At 49.8% G+C, this 18,767-nt stretch overlaps 4 protein-coding genes across 4 annotated transcripts; 1 reads left to right on the forward strand and 3 right to left on the reverse strand.

The window, feature by feature from the left end:
* Positions 1 to 208: 208 nt before the first annotated feature.
* Positions 209 to 2,674, reverse strand: BGW36DRAFT_317767 (uncharacterized protein). Its single transcript, XM_046212589.1, has 2 exons — positions 2,444 to 2,674; positions 209 to 2,381 (listed from the first exon to the last, which is right to left on the reverse strand). Exons 1-2 carry the CDS (start codon positions 2,477 to 2,479, stop codon positions 480 to 482), a joined length of 1,938 nt encoding a protein of 645 aa, XP_046072843.1. The 5' UTR covers positions 2,480 to 2,674; the 3' UTR covers positions 209 to 479.
* Positions 2,675 to 3,537: 863 nt separating this feature from the next.
* BGW36DRAFT_357920 (velvet factor-domain-containing protein) lies at positions 3,538 to 5,151 on the reverse strand (the record flags this gene model as incomplete). Its single annotated transcript, XM_046213920.1, has 2 exons — positions 3,538 to 4,949; positions 5,004 to 5,151. 2 exons carry the CDS (start codon positions 5,149 to 5,151, stop codon positions 3,538 to 3,540), a joined length of 1,560 nt encoding a protein of 519 aa, XP_046072844.1.
* A 7,837-nt stretch (positions 5,152 to 12,988) lies between these two features.
* Positions 12,989 to 14,705, forward strand: BGW36DRAFT_375974 (P-loop containing nucleoside triphosphate hydrolase protein). Its single transcript, XM_046215826.1, has 2 exons — positions 12,989 to 13,443; positions 13,496 to 14,705. Exons 1-2 carry the CDS (start codon positions 13,099 to 13,101, stop codon positions 14,645 to 14,647), a joined length of 1,497 nt encoding a protein of 498 aa, XP_046072845.1. The 5' UTR covers positions 12,989 to 13,098; the 3' UTR covers positions 14,648 to 14,705.
* Positions 14,706 to 15,205: 500 nt separating this feature from the next.
* Positions 15,206 to 16,667, reverse strand: BGW36DRAFT_294306 (oleate delta-12 desaturase; the record flags this gene model as incomplete). Its single annotated transcript, XM_046211082.1, has 2 exons — positions 15,206 to 15,615; positions 15,668 to 16,667. The coding sequence occupies 2 exons, from the start codon at positions 16,665 to 16,667 to the stop codon at positions 15,206 to 15,208; spliced, it is 1,410 nt and encodes a 469-aa protein (XP_046072846.1).
* Between the last annotated feature and the right edge of the window lie 2,100 nt (positions 16,668 to 18,767).

Consider the following 18,767-nt stretch of genomic DNA (forward strand, 5'->3'; position numbering starts at 1 on the left):
ATTGATGTATCTGTATGCATGGATATAAAACGGTCTAGACCATACTGAGTTGTGTAACATGTACATATGCACCTATCAACATTTGAAAATGACTGACTATATTGACTGCGACATGTAACGCGCCACGTCAAGTACTCTATTGATGCATGTACATATGCACTACTCGCAGTCCAATCTGTACGTGTCTACACCTCATCAATACTGATTTCCACATGTATAATCAAATCACCATTATCAATCCATAGTATTAGTTATCTACATCAAGTGTGCAGAAGCAGAACAATGCAATGCAATGCAAAAGTAAAATTCAATTCATCAGACATGCCACATTATCGTGTCTCGTTAACAACAATCCAATACACCCCACACATACCATACCATACGACTCCTCAATCACGTCCCTCACTCATTCATCATAAGAAAGAAATAAAAGAATGCTGGATAGAGTATCACGGAGAGAGAGGGTAGGAGGTAGGCAGTTAGAAAATGTCCTCCGGCCAGGCAAACTCCTTCGACAGGGCTCTTTTCTTCAACTTCGCGCTGTTTAATAGGTCTTTCGGGACCGGTGGTACGGGCGGAATGTTCTCGTCGCCGTTGTAGCTGGCCCATACCTTGGGCGATGGCGATACGGCTCGGGAGGAGGCGTTGGCGTTGTTGCCTTGTTGTTCCTGCAAGCACATCGAATCATCGTGGGAAGAAGAAGTAGGGGTGGATTGGCGCAGGTTGCGGGATGATTGCTTCGCTTTCAAACGCTGGCTGGCTTTGGTGGTTAGACTTGAAGCGCGTTTGTCGCGGGTTGATAGTTTGGTTTTGGGTTTGTCGAGTTTGCTGGGTTTCGTCTTTTTCGGCGAGATGTCAGCTTCTGCCTCGTTCTGCCTGCTGCTGTCGGGAAAGCTGTCGGCTTTGGGCTTCCGCTTGCGCGAGAGGCTGTCGACAGGCAGCCAGATGGAGGTTGAAGGCTCGTTGTCGGAGTGGTGGCTATCGTCGAGCAGTCTCCCCGATGGGACAGTGGGTAGCGTGCCGATGGCGTATTGCCTCTCGCTATCGTGCACGTCGTCCACGCAGATGGTCGGCACGGGCAGATGTGGCTCAGTGCTAGAAATATCGCGAAGCTCTCGCCGCGCCCGCTCTAGCTTATCTTCTAGATTGCTCACTCTCTTCATCAGCTTTGCCTGCCGATTGAGATCCTTGCGTGACTGTCGGCGTTCGATTGCAGGCGTCTCTGCTAGGTTTGGGTCATGTTCAACCATGGCCAGATTCATCGGCGACACGTCGCGGGCCCGGATTGCCGGGATGCTGAGCGTTGATGTGCGCTTGCGCAGCTCAGAGAATGACTTGAGTTTCGATATCCCTTTCTCCTGACGAGCGGGAGTAAGCGCCTCGGGGACAGCGACCAACGTGTCATCCTGCGAGATGCGTCCTTGGCCGGCGACAATCTTATATTCCATCTTCTCCTGAATCGCCTTCCAGGTCTGATCCGCGATACTAGGATCGACTGTATTTGCAGAACCACCAGTGGTAGATGTAGTAGTAGTCCCGTGATACCCTGATTTCTTCAACTCAGCATACGCCTTCTCAGCGCGCGCCTGTCTCTGCTTCATAATCTCCTTCTGAGCCTTGGAGCCGTCCGAGTCCGACTTATTCCCCCATGCACCAAAGGGGTGGAAGGCCGAAGCTATCGCCTTGCCAAAGCGAAAAATACCTGATGATCTCTTCTCAAGCTTCCCTTCACCATCTTTCTCGTGACCATCTCCCTCCTCGCCGTATTTCTCAGCAGGTTTTTGGACTGCATCCTGGAAGAAGATACTCGGCGGCTTCTCACTAACACGATCGTGCATACTCCCTTCGATAAACCGCGACCGCCGAGCACGCAGCTCAGGAGACCGCATCTTCTTCGCGCGCGGCGACTGCGACTGTGACTGTGCTTTCGTGGGTGTTCGTCGGCTACTGTTCATTTCAATGCGCATGCCATGCTCGTCATACGCGATTTCGTTCTGAAGCGGCCAGCCATTTGACCGACCGCGTTTGGCGGAGTGCACCGAGCGGGTTTCCTGTACGGCGGCTTCTTCATCTGTGTTTTGGTTGATATCCATGGTCATGTTAGACTCGCGCGCATCGTCGAAGCGGCCGGACGTGTCAGATGTGGCGTCGGACGAGTCACCGTCAATATCGACGTCAACGTCGATGATCGAGGAGAGCTTGCGTTTGTGCACGAGTGCGTTAGCGTTTATACTAAAAGGACTGTAATTATCCTCGTTATCGTACTGGTCGCGTGGGTTATCGTCGTCTTTGTTATCGTTGTTGTTATTGTTATTGAACTGCTGAACCAACGGATCCGTCTGCAACGAGTCAAACTCGATTTCGACGTTAATAAACGGCGCCTAAACCACATAAGCATGCATTCGCGTACATTCAAAAGTGTATTGTTATTGTCAGCACAAACCTGCGGCGAGTCAGACGAGGGTATCTGCATGATCATGCTGACGGGTGAAACACGCAAACAAACATAGGATAGAGACTTGTAGTACTAGTACTTACAGAAGAAATAGTCAGAGGAGAGAAAGGAATAAGGGATTTTAAGCAAGGCACTCTAGAATCCAATTAGAGTGGCTGCAAAGCCTGCAATGCTCAGCGTAGGGATGGCATGGGCGAGGCAATGCCAGCGGTGTTGTTTTGTTTACTTGTTATCACTATCGATACGAGAAGGGAAAGGGGAAGCCGTTGGCTGCTTCCCCGCAACGGAACTACTTAGTTACCTGCATTATACATGTGCACATACATACATATACATATTCAATACGAATTTAGGAAGGGTATATTCATATGTTGTAGGTTATATTTCGTACAGGTTGTACTTTTGTTTTGGCTCCGTTGACAGGAAGGCTGGCCTACATACCAGCCGAAATTAAATTGAAACATGCTGTTTATTATGGAATCTCCACACATAACGAAATGAATCATACATGTACTCGCTATTCTTACAAATATTTACTACTACTGTTCACAATAATAGTTAATTGAATGAAACTAGATTCCGCGTATACTACTATATACCGTATCAGTCAAACAAACTCCCTACCATAGTGCAACAATTTCCATGCAAGACAAAAGATAAAACAGTACAGAAACAGAACATTAGGCAATTATCCTCCAGGGATATTCCGCACACTCTTTTAGAATGCAGGCAGACATTTATCTTTATCCCTTCGAGGAGAAACAAAAGTACAGCTGTAACTTGAAGGCCATGCTGAGAACTCGGAGTACAAGGAAATCTTTGAAACGAAAGAAAAGTGAGAGGTTTATCGTAGATGTAAGGAAAGGTGCGGCCGACCTGGCTAATGTGGTATACAGCAGACGCTGAAACAAGAAAAGGTTAAGACATGTACATGAAGTTGACATCGTACGGAAAGCAAAACCACCGATAGAAGAAAGGAAAAGGAAAAACGCCGGATTGGACCCTTCAAACACCTCATGGAATTTTTCGTGGAAATTCTCAAGAATTCGCGTCGAAGACAGTTGTAATGATGATATATTAGATCAAACCTCCAGTCGAACCTTGGTAGACATAGTTCCGTTCGCTCGTCGGTATTCCATGGAAGAGCCTTCCCATCGAGGAGGAACATCTAGAGTGTCGCGTTTCCCAGCAGAGCTAGCAAAGTCGTTGTCAAAACGCACACTCTTATTATGCACAAGATTGTCGTGATGGCCAAACGAGTCTTCATGTGATCGTTTCGCCAAAGATGTCTCGATCGGGTAGAATGGTTTCCTTGGCGGATTCTCATGCATAGGCACAGGAGACGAGAAGTGAGCAAGCGAACTGATAGGTGGAAGCATAACCGACGAGGGACTGCGTGGACGCGGTGCAGACTGTGGTGAATAGCCTCTGCGTTCGGCCTCTCCAAAAGCAGGAGGATCGATGGGTGTTGGGTTCAGGATTGGAGGCAGATGAGACCGAGTAGGGTATGGTTGTGAGATGGATTCGCGTTCAGATGAGCTTGATGGATTGCGGGAATGCGGCAGTGATTGAGACGAGAATGACGGCGTGCGAGGAGCGATCTGAGATGTAGCCGGTAGTTGTGGAGTCTGGTAAGAAGGAGCGGAGCCAAAGGAAAGATATCCAGGTACGTTCGACGAAGATGCTGGGGGAGGTGGTCCGGCAGCAGTTTGGTACGCTGGCGGTGGCGGTGGCAGAGCCTGCGAGTTGTGATATTCGGGAATCGAGTCACGGCGCTGTGGTTGCGGTGCATAGGCATATGGGGTCTCGACTGTGCTGTTGCTTGCCGACCGAGGACGCTCGATAGGACTTGGGGTAGTGTATCGTGGGGATCGAGTATAGCGCTCATCGTCATATTCGTAGTCCTTGCCGCCCTTCTCACCACGACGTCTCATACGCACGTCGCGGCGAATACGCACGCGACAGCCTTGTTCGGCGACCACGCGGCTGAGAGAGGTGCTGGTAGCCAGGCCAGGGAACTTCTTCGCACTATAAACTTGGAACGGAGTCGACTTGACCTCCAATCTGAAATTCAAGAACGTTTTGGGAGCGGTTGGCTTGCTCGATGGAGCAAGGCTCTCCCGAGACGGGATCGGGGCATCTTTATCCACGTCCTTGCCCTCTTTGATCTCTTCGTACAGGTTGAAGTTCAATCGATAAAAACCTTCGTGGCGAACTGAAAGATCGGGGAAGATGAAGTATCCGGCTTGGGAAGGTCGGTCCAAATACGCAATGCCAGCGACAGGCACGCCAGTGAGAACAGGACAGGTAGGAGGCTGGCCAGCGACACGTCCCTGGGCAATCGGTCTGGCGTTGTCGAGGGTGGCGAACAGGAAGAAGTTGGCATTGTAAGCGAAGGTAATATCGGTCTTGTCCATTTCATTCCCGGGGTCGGATTCATACACCCTCAGCTCTACGACGGGTGGAGGGTCGACAGGGCGACGGTCGGCTGAGGCTGTCAAGTGTTAGAGAAACGCATTTTGATAAACGTGGTAATATGAAATCTTACATTTTGCTCCAGCACCACAAGCACGGGCTCGCTCGGGCTGTTGAATAACCTTCAAGTTGTATGTGATTCTCTTGCCATCACGGTTTATGCGGCTGACGGAATGCTCTGTCTCGTTGGTTGGCGTCATGCTTCCTCTCGAGGCTGCCATGGTGTGGAAGGTCGAACAAATGAGCGGATGAGATGGCTATGAGAAGATGGCGGTTGCGGATGGCGGTTACAGATGGATCTGGAAGAACGTTAGTCAGTCTGTCTGCGAATATCATCTTCTACACAAAGAGACAGCGGCAATCGAGTAGGCACAACGTACAGGACTATGAGACCATCCGTCGAGGCAGGGCAGTTGAAGTCGGATGTTAAGAGGTTCCACTTCCCAGCACCATGTGAGGCGACGTTGTCCGTCGATTCTTCAGTCAGGCGAGGCGATTCTTCAGCGCCGGCAAACAATGGGCGTTGTTGACGATGATAGGTTCGATGCCACTCCGAGCGGGATAACAAAGAACAGGAGGCACCACCAGGGAGGGTGGATGCGGTTTGTGTATTGGCAACAACGGGTATACAAAGAGAACAGAAAGGAGAGGAGCGAGAAGCGCGAGAAGGTGTCGCCGTAGCACATTCGCAGCAACAAGGTGAGCACAGACGGAGGGCGAGGAAGGCTGGCGGGAGCGATTGGCCGGCCGGGCGGGAAGGTGGGGCGGCACTACTGAATAGTCCAGAGTCTACTGATTTGTGCTAGCGACGACTAAGTCATACTAAAGACTTTTGGAGGGCGGACTTGGTAAACTTAAAACGGTTCGAGCTGGCTGGGTCCGCTGGGCCCGCTGGGCCCGTACCGCCAGCGACACCCACTGGCTCTCCTGTATCCCGGTATGGGGGAGCCGGGGAGACATGGGATCATGCGAAGCGACGATGGATGGCGCCGTGGCCTGTCACTAGCCGCTGCCATTGGTGGACGTAACGGCGCGACGGGGGCAGTGGGTCCCGACAGCACGGAAAGAGGGGCGTCTGGGACTGCTCCCTGGCAGATAGCCCGCACCTTGCCTCATGCGGACTAGGGCGTCGCCCGCCCGGGAAACTGAGGAATTGGGCTAGCCTGGCTACGATCCTCTTTCGTAGTCGAGCCGTCAGCATCGGACTGGCCGTGTTCAATCTGTGTTGACTGGCGTTTTTAATAACTTGCTTGAGTCCGTGTACGCTGTACATAGTACGTACTGAGTAATCTAAGAGCTACATTGACTGTGTACTTCTGTCGTGAGTTATCGTGTTGGGTCCAGAGTCCGACTCGGGTAGCCAACAATGCGGCGCTGCTTCACGGGAGCGTGCTGATCCGTCAGTCTGGCACGGAAGAGCTGAGCTGAAGAAAATCCTAACATCAATATCACTTCATCACTCGTCCGCCATTCGTAGGGGGTAAGCAACAGCCAAAATTTGAGAAGCACATGCGAGCAATAGAAATTCCACAGGAAGAGGGTAAGACCTAGGCAAAGATCAAGGAGGTGCAAATTCAAAGGACCGTAGCAGGTCGCTCGCTACGAAGCAAGCATCTTCAGAGAGGGAGGGAACCCGTCCATGCGCGGGCTTTCCCAGTCGCTTGGTTTGCTGCACGGTCCAATAGACCCGGCGGCCCCTGCTAGGCCTCGCTCATTGGCCAGGGCCTCCTAGAACCCCTTCCTGATGCGGCAAGCGTGCCCCTTGGACGGTCCTGCGACACAGGCGGGCGGCCTCAGGCCTTAACTCTGTTGGCTCTGACTGCGGCGCTGAGGCCTCTCTCTAATCCCGGGCGTCTGGGTCTGCTGCTCTCCCAGTGACCGTCACCAGTGCTCACCTGCCCGCAGCGCCGCAGTGGCAATTCACTCTACAAGTTGGTACGATTACGTTGGAAGAATACTCTTACCATTCCATAATATTCAATATGATGGCAAACACATCCGATATCATTGCAAAGTAATCATACACCCCTAATCCACGTTCAACCGCTGTGCAGTGTGTGTGCCCCTCACTCTTCAGCCGGGTAATTACCAAATCTACGATCATGAAAACGGCACAGAAGAGTGCTCCGTGTCTTTGGAACAAAAAACGAGCAGCCGTCCTAGCCAGGGTGACACGGGGACGGACCAGATTTGCGGCACAGGCTGGGCCGAAAGAGCGAGTCTGGCAGCACAGGGTCAGAGGGCGTCACAGAAAATCTCCGATACGACCAGGCTATTACAGGGTTGCACCGAACTGTTGACACTGTGCTCATTGCTGGCGAGCGATCCAGCGTTATGACAGGTCGCCCGCAAAGAACCCAAAAATGGGATCTGTCAGCTTCTACCGACGGCGCGTTCTTTGGTCTCCCGTGGCGCGCCGACTAGCACAGTTAGCGTCCGTGCTTTGTCGCCAACTTAAATTTAGTTTTGCCTGGGGTCGTTGATTGGCCTGCGCTTCTGTGTTCTTGGTCCTCAACATCCCTGCCTTTGCTATTCTTGTCAAGTTTCTTGATCGTGATTCTCGGTTATTCTCGATTACGGGTGATGGCTTGAAACAAGTCGCCAGTTGGACCCTGTACGAACTGCCTGCACGGTGATTTGTCGGATCGGGTCATTGGTGATCATGGTTTGCAGGACAGATCGAGTAAGTGCTGATGTGATTGATCATAAGTCTTGTTGTTGGCTGAAAATCAGCCGCCGAGCATTATTCTCTTATCCAAGCATTGCTAAGATATGCCGTGAGTACCCTTTATCCAAATGCTTCCAACCTGACTATTCTGAATGCGTAGGTTACTCAATGTATGTACCTAATACATAGTAGGATCGATCGCCCCAATCCTGCAACGACACTCATTATTTAGTCCTTCGCCCCATTTATTAATTCAGGATTCGAAATGTCGAATAATTATGATCATATCATAAATAATGCTGGAGAGCCAGGAAGGCAATGTTCCAGAAAATGATGTTAGCCAACAGTGGACCCGGGACGATACCAAGCTCTGCGCATGCATGTTCCATAACATGCATGCATCCATCACATTGCCTGGGCCGCATTCTTTGTACATTCCACGGGATCTTATCCACCCCAAATTTTCACTATCGATTACATTTATGTTGTGCAGTGCCACTGTAGAACCGTAGGGACTGATGAGTAAACGGTTATTGGTCCTCCACCGCGTCATCGGCTGATGATGAGGTGAACACTGAACTCAACACTGGGAAAGGCGGAGGAGAACCCATGGCACCTGATTTGCTGACCGACCCGTTATTTTGGGACACTTGCCATAACAGTGCAAGTGGCAGATCGCCTGCATCGTACATCGTACAACAGTGCACAACAGTGATTGTACAAACTTCTGCTCAATCTGCGCAGCATCTTCGCAGCAGATCCCAATTTGGCTGAATATTCATTTCTTTCGCAAACTTCTTAGCACATGTGACTAACTCAGACCTCTTCCAACACGTTTCACGTCACCTTCCAAGCCAGGTTCAACCTTTGCTCCACTATCGCTCGCTAAACACGTAAACATTACATCGCCATTGGGTGTAGCAGTTGGCCCCGCTATTCCTGTTTTCTTGGGCAGTTTCCGTTTTCGGACGACCCGGGATCCGATCGGCACCGATCTTTGCCCAGCTGGGTCGCGCGGCAGGGTTTTCGTCTCCGACTCGGATCTACCCGTACCAGACTAGCTGTAGTGCCATGCGCTAGGCCATAGTAGGTATTAGCCTCCCTTCCACTTTTATCTATTGCACAATAAAATTATCACGATAGCGTTAGCAGCTCCATATTAATTGACAGTATGCCAGAAATGAATGGGTTGAACAACTCCAAACTCGATAATTGCAGAAATAAGCGTTGAACCGAAGAAACAGCTTGATAGCGTGTTTTAGGGACCCGTTGGGTGGACCATCTCCAAACTATCCCACCCTATCACCACACAAGGGCGGCCGTGCGGTCGCCTATGGTTAATCGACTGACTGTAGGCGGTTACATTATTATCCTTGTTATCCAGATCCAATATTTGCCATTACTAAATATTCGGTGTTCCGCCTGATTCTAGGAAGATGATAAGGTTGACCTCGTCATTGACTATACGAAGTGTGGGGCATGATTGAATACAACAGTTACCTACGGAGTCCAGTGGCGACTCTTTTAGGGAAAAATGAACGTGGGAGGAATAACGTCGGAATCAATATTTATACATGATAGTGAATACAATAATGCACTTTTTTATTTATTGGTAGGTTTTATTTGGTGGTTTATTTGGTGGTTTGCACCGCTAGACCAGCTTATGCGAGATTTATGTCCGACGTGCATATATTAATACGTAATATTGGTCGACACTGACTCGACAAGTGCATAATTTTAGCAGGATCTTAACTTTACGAAGAATGGTCGATATGTACAAGGACAAGAACAGTGTAAGCCTGTAAGGTACATCTAGCTGCATCGCCTAGTAGTAACTATTAACTAACCAAAAGCTTAGGTATACACCCACCACCACCACATCACGCTGATACTCTTGATCGCTGTACGGAGTAAGCGAGTCTAATTTTATTCTCGACTGCAAATAATAATTCCAAATCGAATGACAACAAAAAGCTTCGCTTTTTTATATTGATAAAGCCTGGTACTTCAGCTGTGGACGCTGCCGCATTTGCTGTCTCTTACTGACAGTTTGCTCAGGCTGGATATTAGTCTTGGCTCGCACAGACTTCGCTTGCATATGCCACATTTATATAACTATGGAGTCCATATAGCAACCTTCAGGTTTAATTATTGTAACTTTATACTTTATACATTGACGGAACAACGGCCAACGGCCGGTGCCCGGATTGGCCAAGGAGCTCAGCTAGTTAGAAGTATAAGTATATTCGGAGGTCAAAGCTAATAGTCTTTCGTATTGAAAGTACGGAGTAAACGTGAGAAGATTCCGCTAACCCCATGCTTTGCTCTTTCCTACTTCTGAGGAACTGGATGCTGGAAGCGGGGAGAGTGATCTATCACAAAGCCAAAACAATACCCGAGCGGAGACGACCCTCGTGTCTCCCTCACAGTCCGACCTGACTCTTGGTAAGTTGGTCTACAGCCCGTGCCCACAAAGTCTGATCGCAACGGTCAGTGGATCACAATTTATCTACAGACTTTGAGTTTCCAGTGTCTTGGATTTGTAAAGTTAAGCGTGGACGGGACGGCGCCGTTAGAGCTTGGAGCTGGCTAGAGCTCAGCTCAGGAATCGCCGATGGTTATGCTCCGGTTGCTATGTACAGCTATGCGATGTAGCCAGACTGCATCTGACATGTTGGATGTGATGTATGTACGTACTATGTACATCTCACGAACCAACGTCGAGTTTGCATTGAATGTGACGCGCGAATGAGGTTCTAGTTCCAATGCCTGATGCAATTGAGAACTCGAGTATGCGGCTCCTCTCTCGCGTCGAGGTTCGTAGTTACTGGACTTCCTTCCTTTCACTTATTCATAATAACTCCCTAACAGGTGTCTAACCGTCGACTGCTGCAAATTCACTCAAGTCATGTCTTTGTCCGACCGCCATGTATGAATCATGACCGAGATTATTTCGCGGGCAATATCCTTTGTTGGGAACAACACTTCGCCAGGATCTTGTCCAATTCTTAGAATTCATCTTGTCGGGAGATACAGTATTTGTCATGCCAAAATAAGCTCCGTCTTGAACAGGGATCAGCTCAGGAATTGGGGCGTGACCTGGCCAGGGGGCAGTCATGAACTGTTCATAGATTCGTGTCCGTCATTGGCCATTTATTCCCGCAGACTCAAATGTGTCAGCCTTCCCAGTGACACGGCTCTTTGTTCTTCGAACATGGCAATCCTGTCATGTTGTCGCCGGCATGATTGTTATTGCGTGCATCCGCTGCAAATAACGTTCTGATCCTTTGACAAGGGGTACATACCTACTACCTGGGCCGGACAAGCGCTTCTTCATCACGTCGCTGCTGTCGCAGTAACCGCAGCTAGTTTCTATGTCCTTGCCTCGCCACCTAATCACATTCGTTGCTATAGGCCAGAATGCCACGAAGTATATCATCGAGCATTATCATTATAACCTATAGTATACGTCCTAACGGTTTCTACTGAATTATCCACAATTCCACACCCACATACTCCTGCCAGTGCCAGTCTACAGTGGGTCGGCCGTGCTATTCCCAACGTCGCCCACCTGTCATGCCAGCCCCTCGGAAGAAACTAACCAACGATGTTCTAGTTCCTGCTCAGCTGCTGTTTCAGCTGCATGTTAGTCCGGTTCTGGCATATTGGCCGCGCACTACAATAATATCATATGCCAAATAATGCCACGATAACCACTCGGCTGATCCACTTCGGCTGCCGGGTGAATATTAATATTATTAACCACTGCAAAAATCGAAGTGATGGCCGCATGGATAGGGATATGACAGGACTGATCTTCACGAGATCACCCGTCTGTGCCAACCTCCTCTGGACGTATGAAACCGCCTGCCTTGGCGAGCCTCAGTTCAATACATATAAGGACTAGACGCCGCTGGTGACAGCTATATTAATCTCGGTACGTGCTAATAATACGCCTTACATGCACTACAAATTCTTAATCTAGCCAACTTTCAATAACCATATCATTCCAACGAGTTGATCCCTTCGGCCCGGTTTGAAATCCGCTACTGTGTAGTGTCATATAGCCAGGGACAACGACCGGGGAACCGTTTCGCGTTCCAATTGGCTGGTGTTGCGTACTGTTGATGTTGGGTTGGTTATTTGGAGCCCGGAGTATGTATATCACTAGACGTAAGTACTCCAATTATATTATTCATTTGGTAGAGCGATCAGCCGTTTCGCACCAAATCCATGCCATTCATTCAATGTTGTGAGTATGCATGATACATAATTAGAGCCTGCAATAATGCGGTTCTCGGGGAGATAACTATCCCAATCCTGCTTCAATCGATAATCGATGAATGATTGATCATGAATAAATATAAATATACAATAATTATTATTACCGCCTCAAGCGTCAAAATCTCATTTGCAGGTTTCGAAAGTGTAATCCAAAGGGATAAATGGCTGGAATGCCAACTCCTTCAATAACTCCGGCATTGGCTCGCTTACAGCAAAAATTGAAGTTTATATTATGGGGTACTGGGATCATGTCAAAAGAGCTGTCGTTAGCATGCATCCTGCGAGGGACAGCCATGTGCTGCTCGCCTGAAGCTTGACTCCTTCGGTCAATATAACGTTTAAGTCCATGTCATTAGCGGAGAGTACGAATGTCCCTAGTTGACAAATGTGCATATGTAGTATCAAATGTCTATATTTCGGATCCCGGCCTTGATATACCCAAGCCCCTTGCAGCCAACACCTAACCCAACAGCTTATTCGCTGAACAGCAACCGGACAGTATATCATTGAGTTTGACAGGCCGGGCTGATAATTAAGGATAGACTGAAAGCGAAGGGGCATGTCGACACGTGATGCGTTATACCGCCAATTGCAGGGCGAATCATCGGCTCGTCTCATTCCTGTCGCCTCGTGCCATTGTTCACCGCCGCCTCGATCAGTTATGAGATCAGCTATTTCCAGGACCTGCGATTCGTTGCTGCTGCAAGGGTTCATTGGTAACTATCCTCGGCATCAATTTGCTTTATTGGTCACATGGTGATCACTCGTTATAGCCTTAGAGGGGAGTTGGATATATCAGTTCTTGATGTGCAGGTCAGGACAGCGAATGGTATCGTTGCGACGAACTTGGTGACGTATTCTGTAATTCGTTCTGCCATCCTGACGTTTACTCTGGAGAATTGGCGAATAATACAGTCACATGGTATTATTATTATCCAGTCTCCAGCTACATGTCCAGCAGTTCTGTATATGTAGGGTAGATGACATCACGAGATTAGAAGAGCACTGGTGTCGCGGCTGTATACAATCAGCTTTAAACTACTCTTCAATATGGACATGTAACATGATACGTTAATTAATTGATACCATTAATTAAGATATGATGGATGCAATGTAGTCGTACGTAGTAAGAAGCCATCTGATTGGCCGACGCGCAAACGCCGTCTAGACCGCAACACCATTTCTTTACCTACACTGAAATGAATGCATCAATCTTATGGATCTCCTATTCGTGCTCCCAGACTTCTCGACAAAACAATACACACACATCCTCCCACCGCTCGAACGAAAGCACATCACGACAGCCGACCTGATCACGCTCGACACGCTTGAACTCGCCAAACGCGCGCATGTTCCCCCCGCCGATGTGCGTAGACTAAGCGCGGATGTTGTAGCTGCCTTACACGCCTCTGTGGGCATTCACACAGACGAAAAGGACGATCACAGGGCAGAAAGAATAGATCTGTCGCAATGGCGCGCCATCAGCACCCTGGATCCCACGCTCGACGAGCTGCTCGGCGGGGGGATACCGACGGGGTATCTCACTGAGATCACTGGCGAGAGGTGTGTCTCAACGCTTGTAAAGTGAAATATTTACTAATATACTATATTCCAGTGGAAGCGGCAAGACCCAATTCCTCCTCAACCTTCTCCTCACCACACAACTGCCTCCGCCAAACGGCATCGCGAAAAATGCCATATACATATCGACCGAAGCGCCGTTGTCAACACCACGCCTATCCCAGCTTCTCGCAAACCACCCATACCTCGCAAATCTTGAAGATCTGCCCTCCCTCACCAACATCCTCGCCATCACCGCCGTCGACCTGGAAACCCAAGACCATATCCTCAACTACCAACTCCCCGTCGCCATATCGCGCTTCAACGTCGGGCTGGTAGTTATCGACTCCATCACAGCCAACTACCGCGCCGAACACGCCTCGAACAGCATGCACGGTCTATCCGTGCGGTCGGGCGAGCTGGCGAAATTGGGGCATATGCTGCGCAACCTCGCGGCGAGGGAGAATATCGCCGTTGTTGTCGCAAACCAGGTATCGGATAGATTCGACTTCTTTGATGGGCAGCAACAAACACAAGCACAAGCACGATTCCGACAGACCGCGCTGCGGGAGGGCACTGGCACTGGCACCGGCACGCCGAGAAAAAATAATGTACTGGGTGATATCCTACCATCATCATCCCCGGCCCCGTCTAGCTCGCAGTTGATCGAAGACGACTCCTTCGACGGGTCCTATATAATCGGGCATCCCGTGCGCAACGAGACACTGGCCCTCGCGCACCAGGAACGGTTTTTCACAGGATGGGGGGATAATCCAGAGTCCTTGTCGGAGTCGCAAAAGACGCCTGCGTTGGGTCTGGTCTGGTCGACGCAGGTTGCGTGTCGAATCGTGTTGAAAAAGGACGGGGAGGTCATAGACAGAGACTCTACGCATGCGTCTTCTCAACCTGCACAGCACCGGAGTGAAATATCGAGTATACCTAGCACCCCAAACAACGCTGAAAAGGAGACCAAAGCTACCAACGCAGCCCCACCGCAGTCCTCCCAGCCTGGTACTGGTAGTACTGGTACAGAGGGGCGCGGTGCAGAGCGCATCACCAGGCGGCGGATGAAACTGGTGTATGCGCCATGGGCCTCTGGGATAGTTGGGCAGGGTGCTGCTCGCGACGAAATCGAGTTCGAGATTTGGAAAGGCGGGATACGCAGTATCAATACAATACTATCAAATAATGAAATTAAAAACTGAGTAGAATAGATTTGTACATATGCATGAAGGAAAAAAATATAATATATAATCTAGAATACTGTTATATGTTACATGTATTATATATATAATTGATTCCGAGCAACCACTCAGATCTAATATATAACATATCAGGGGATACATGCACATACGTAACTTGACGTAAATAATAAACTAATATAAAGTTATTCATTGATTTGATAGTGTGATACTGTCGGAAGCAGCGGAAGCATATATGACTTGTCATGAAGGTTTACGCAAACAGGTTTTTGCTGATTCAGGTGAGTTTCCCCGCATTTCAATTCTCTACTTAACGTTATATATATGACATATCAATGATATATTCACCATCTGATTAATAATATATTGGTGTCTATTTATTTATCTCGTCCACTCATCACTGACCGATCGGTGATCAATCGATCGATGTCTTAAACAATAATCTAACGAATGTCGGCAACGTTCGCATCACGCCAGGACGCCTTGGTACACACGCATATCTACAGGGTTGTCTGTCCTGCTCCCCGTGCGAGAAAACAAATAATAACAACTTGACTGCGTTCAGGGCTTCTGCAGCTTCGCAGGAGCAAGACCCAGGCCGTTGCGGTTGCGATAGAATAGCACGCCCTTGCTCTCACCCTGGGCGTCGGTGTTGGGCTCGATCCACTGGCACATGCGCGCGTTGGTCCACATGGCCTTGATGAAGCCCCACGAACCGAGCGCGGTGTCGCTGCGGTAGTGCTTGCCCATCACCTTCTTGACAGCCTCGGTGGCTTCGTCGGCGTGGTAGAAGGGGATGGTGCTGACGTAGTGGTGCAGCACGTGCGTTTCGATGATGCCGTGGAGCAGCTGGCGGCCAATGAAGCCGAATTCGCGGTCAATCGTGGCGGCGGCTCCGCGCGTGAAGTTCCATACTTCGTTCTGGTAGTGAGGGAGAGTAGGGTCGGTGTGCTGCAAGTAGGTGATGGCGACTAAACATCCAAGTTAGAGGGTGTTTGGTGAGGATATTTGGTGTGAACTTACCAAGCCAGTGGTTGACCCAGAGATATGGAACGCCGTACCAGACAAGCAGGTTCAACCAACCATAGGTATTTCCTAGGTAGTACAGCCCGGTACCGACCAGGGCGAGTCCCAAGTCACTCAAGAGAATGAGCTTGGCGTCCTTGGCTTCATACAGAGGGCTGTTGGGGTTGAAGTGGTTGACACCGCTGAAGAAGCCGTTCTTCTTGCCCTTACCACGACCCTCGGGCTGACGCTCGTGGTTGTCGTGGCCGGTGACGTTGGTGATGATATACATGGGCCACCCGAACAACTGCTGGGAAAGCAAGTTGATGAAAGTGGCGATGGGGGTCTCCTCCATCAGCTCGGAGACTTCGTGAACAGCCTTGCCGAGCCCAGATGCGAATTGCTCGCGGGTTTTGGGAATCCAGACCATATCACGACTCAAGTTTCCGGTGGCCTTGTGGTGCTTCCCGTGTGAGATCTTCCACGAGAAGTAAGGCACGAGCAACAGAGAGTGGCAGATCCATCCGACAGTGTCGTTGAGAACCTTGGACGTCGAGAACGACTGGTGGCCGCACTCGTGTGCGAGAACCCACAAGCCGGTTCCAAAAAGACCCTGGAGGACGGTGTACAGAGCCCAGAGCCCGCTTCGGAGGTATACGTTGGGCACAGTTTCGGCAGTCACGTAGTTGTGGAAGAGGTAGAAAGTGGTACCAAGCAGGGTCATGTCGCGGAAGACATAGTACAGGCCAGTGGCAGCCGAGCGCTCGTAGCAGTGTGCAGGGATGGCATTACGAATCTCCTTGATGGTGTAATTGGGGAGCTCGAACTGGTTGCCAAGGGTATCGATCATCTCAGAGTTCTTGGCGTCCTGCTCGGAGGCGAGCGACGACAGCGAGGTGCTGGACGGCGACTGACGCGGGCTTTCCATGGGAGAGACGGAGGCAGAGCTGGCCACAGATGACTGGGCAGTTAGGTTTCGCTGCAGCGCCATGCGCTTTGGGACGGCGGTGGAAGACATGCTGTGTCTATATTCGATGCGATTGGGAGTCTGAACGGACACATATCAGCGATTGATAGCACACAACGGAAGGAAACACACTCACAAAGCAAAAGGAAAGGAGTGGCTCTATCACCAGTGACGAGCAAAGTCAGGGTCTGCTGCAGAATGGAGAATTGGTGTTTACAGTGCTTTCCTGAAGCTGGAGCAGAGACCGAGAGCAGTCGTCAGGGGCAGAGGACGGATTGACGGAAGGGCAGAGGACGTTGAGGAGCGGAGTGGGCTGATAAATAAAAGAATAAAATATTTTTTGCCTCGTGCACGCACTCGCCCCTGCTTTGACTGCTGGTCGTCCGCGGTAGCTCATGCTCGAGAAGAAAGAAGCCCGCCCACTCTGGTAATTAATCTTTCAGCATGTGTAAGTAATGAAATCAAACGTGATTAGGGTCATTTTGCGCAATTTAGGTAGGGGGTGTCGCCCGCGATACGCCGCCGATACAGGGCGGTAATTTGCCGGGCGGTGCGTGGCCCGCCTGCCATGTGCCTGCGCCGGCTTACCGCCACGTCCGCACCCCGACTGGCCCTGGACTAGCAGTAGCTGCCCCATAACCTTCTTTCCTCTTTCTCGCAGATAATATTGATGGTTCAACATCTACGGTGCTGCCATTGAAGTACTCAACCCAGCAGCCACGGTTAGACCCTGAGAACACAGGCCACACTCACTAGATTTCTATAGTGATCTGCGTGACTGTGAAGAACACGCCCAAAAGACAAATCTGCACACTCGGCCTCCCCGTGGTTCGTCCATGTCATCAGATGAATGTCCTCATGCAGGCGACAGATCTCGGGCCGCGCCTAGGAACCCCTCATAGGCGGAGGACCAGGACGATCACGGCCAACCACAGCGATTCACTGATTTGAATCGGCACCATCTGCTGCAGTCTGCCGCGGAGGGTCTGAAAATTCAGTCGCTAGACTCGGTACCAGACATAGTTACTACTGCTGGGTAGGTGGCGTGGTTCCTTGCTTACTTCGCAGAGCCAGTTCGCACAGCCAATGACACCGCCTTATGCTGTGAGACCACACTGGCACACACCAGCCGTGCTACGGCAGATGCGGTGACACATTGATGGCTGGCTGATCACGAAGAGAATTGGAGGAGCGAGGGAATCTATTCGCTTCGCTTCATACTTCCCATGCTAAAGGTGAGGTTGGATAATCGGGCTCGTACCGATACTCGGTTTACTTACGGTTATTTACCAGGGACACAATTGACCAATCAGGGTGTCAGTAATAACTAAGTAATAATTGAATAATTTATAAACTGTTGAATGTTGCTTCTGAGAACAATCAACAGCTGTTCACTTTCTGAGTACCCAATAACATTCGCCCAGTTTCAATTATCTCGATCAGCTTCATCGTCATCGCTGCAAGAGAATGCGATCAACAGATAAATGAATATCACATGCAAGCATCCCTTCCGCGAAGCGCCATTGGACGAGACGCAGCATGTGGCAGGACTTATCATATGCAGTATAGTTCAAGCCTCAAGCCTATTGATATCACAGTGAACCATATTATCATCCCTCTTTTAGCAATATTATATAGACGTGACATTCTGTGTTTCCTCGACCTCAATTCACAGAACTCGGTAATCCCACGAGCCCCAGTTCAGGCTCCATAGTCACCCACTCCTTTGGCCCGTACGGGGCATTCTACTAAGCATGTAATTACGGACTAGTCATGCCACTCGGCGTCCCACACTCGGCTCAAGCACATGCAATAGTCTAGTGCTCAGATCAAACCGAGCACCATCACAAATCACTATCGTTTCATGCAATATTACATAACTGATTACCTGGTAGTTACTGTTGGAAAACAAGAAGAGTCACTTGAAAATTCTAGCAACCTCGCATGTGATAATCAACCGAAGATCCAGATATTGGTCTCTGTGATATCAATACATGTAATATATAATGGACGTCCCCACCTCCGGTTTTTTCTCGTCTCGGGGCCTTTGACCGATTCAGCAAGGACTATCATCGGTCTCCAGATGGGGAGAAGGGAGAATAGGCGGTATGTACTTTGAACTACGATCTGCGTACCGCCAATACAGTGCAT

The sequence above is a fragment of the Talaromyces proteolyticus genome, assembly GCF_021365285.1.
Source record: "Talaromyces proteolyticus strain PMI_201 chromosome Unknown BGW36scaffold_5, whole genome shotgun sequence".
In the NCBI taxonomy this organism is placed as follows: Eukaryota; Fungi; Ascomycota; class Eurotiomycetes; order Eurotiales; family Trichocomaceae; genus Talaromyces; species Talaromyces proteolyticus.

Excerpts from the sequence above, each read along its gene's own strand:
- BGW36DRAFT_317767 (XM_046212589.1), bottom strand. The coding sequence starts at position 2,479 with ATGATCATGCAGATACCCTCGTCTGACTCGCCGCAG. Across the intron at positions 2,382-2,443 it reads CCTCGTCTGACTCGCCGCAG|GCGCCGTTTATTAACGTCGA; the intron begins GTTTGTGCTGAC and ends TATGTGGTTTAG.
- BGW36DRAFT_375974 (XM_046215826.1), top strand. The coding sequence starts at position 13,099 with ATGGATCTCCTATTCGTGCTCCCAGACTTCTCGACAAAACAATACACA. Across the intron at positions 13,444-13,495 it reads TCACTGAGATCACTGGCGAG|AGTGGAAGCGGCAAGACCCA; the intron begins AGGTGTGTCTCA and ends ATACTATATTCC.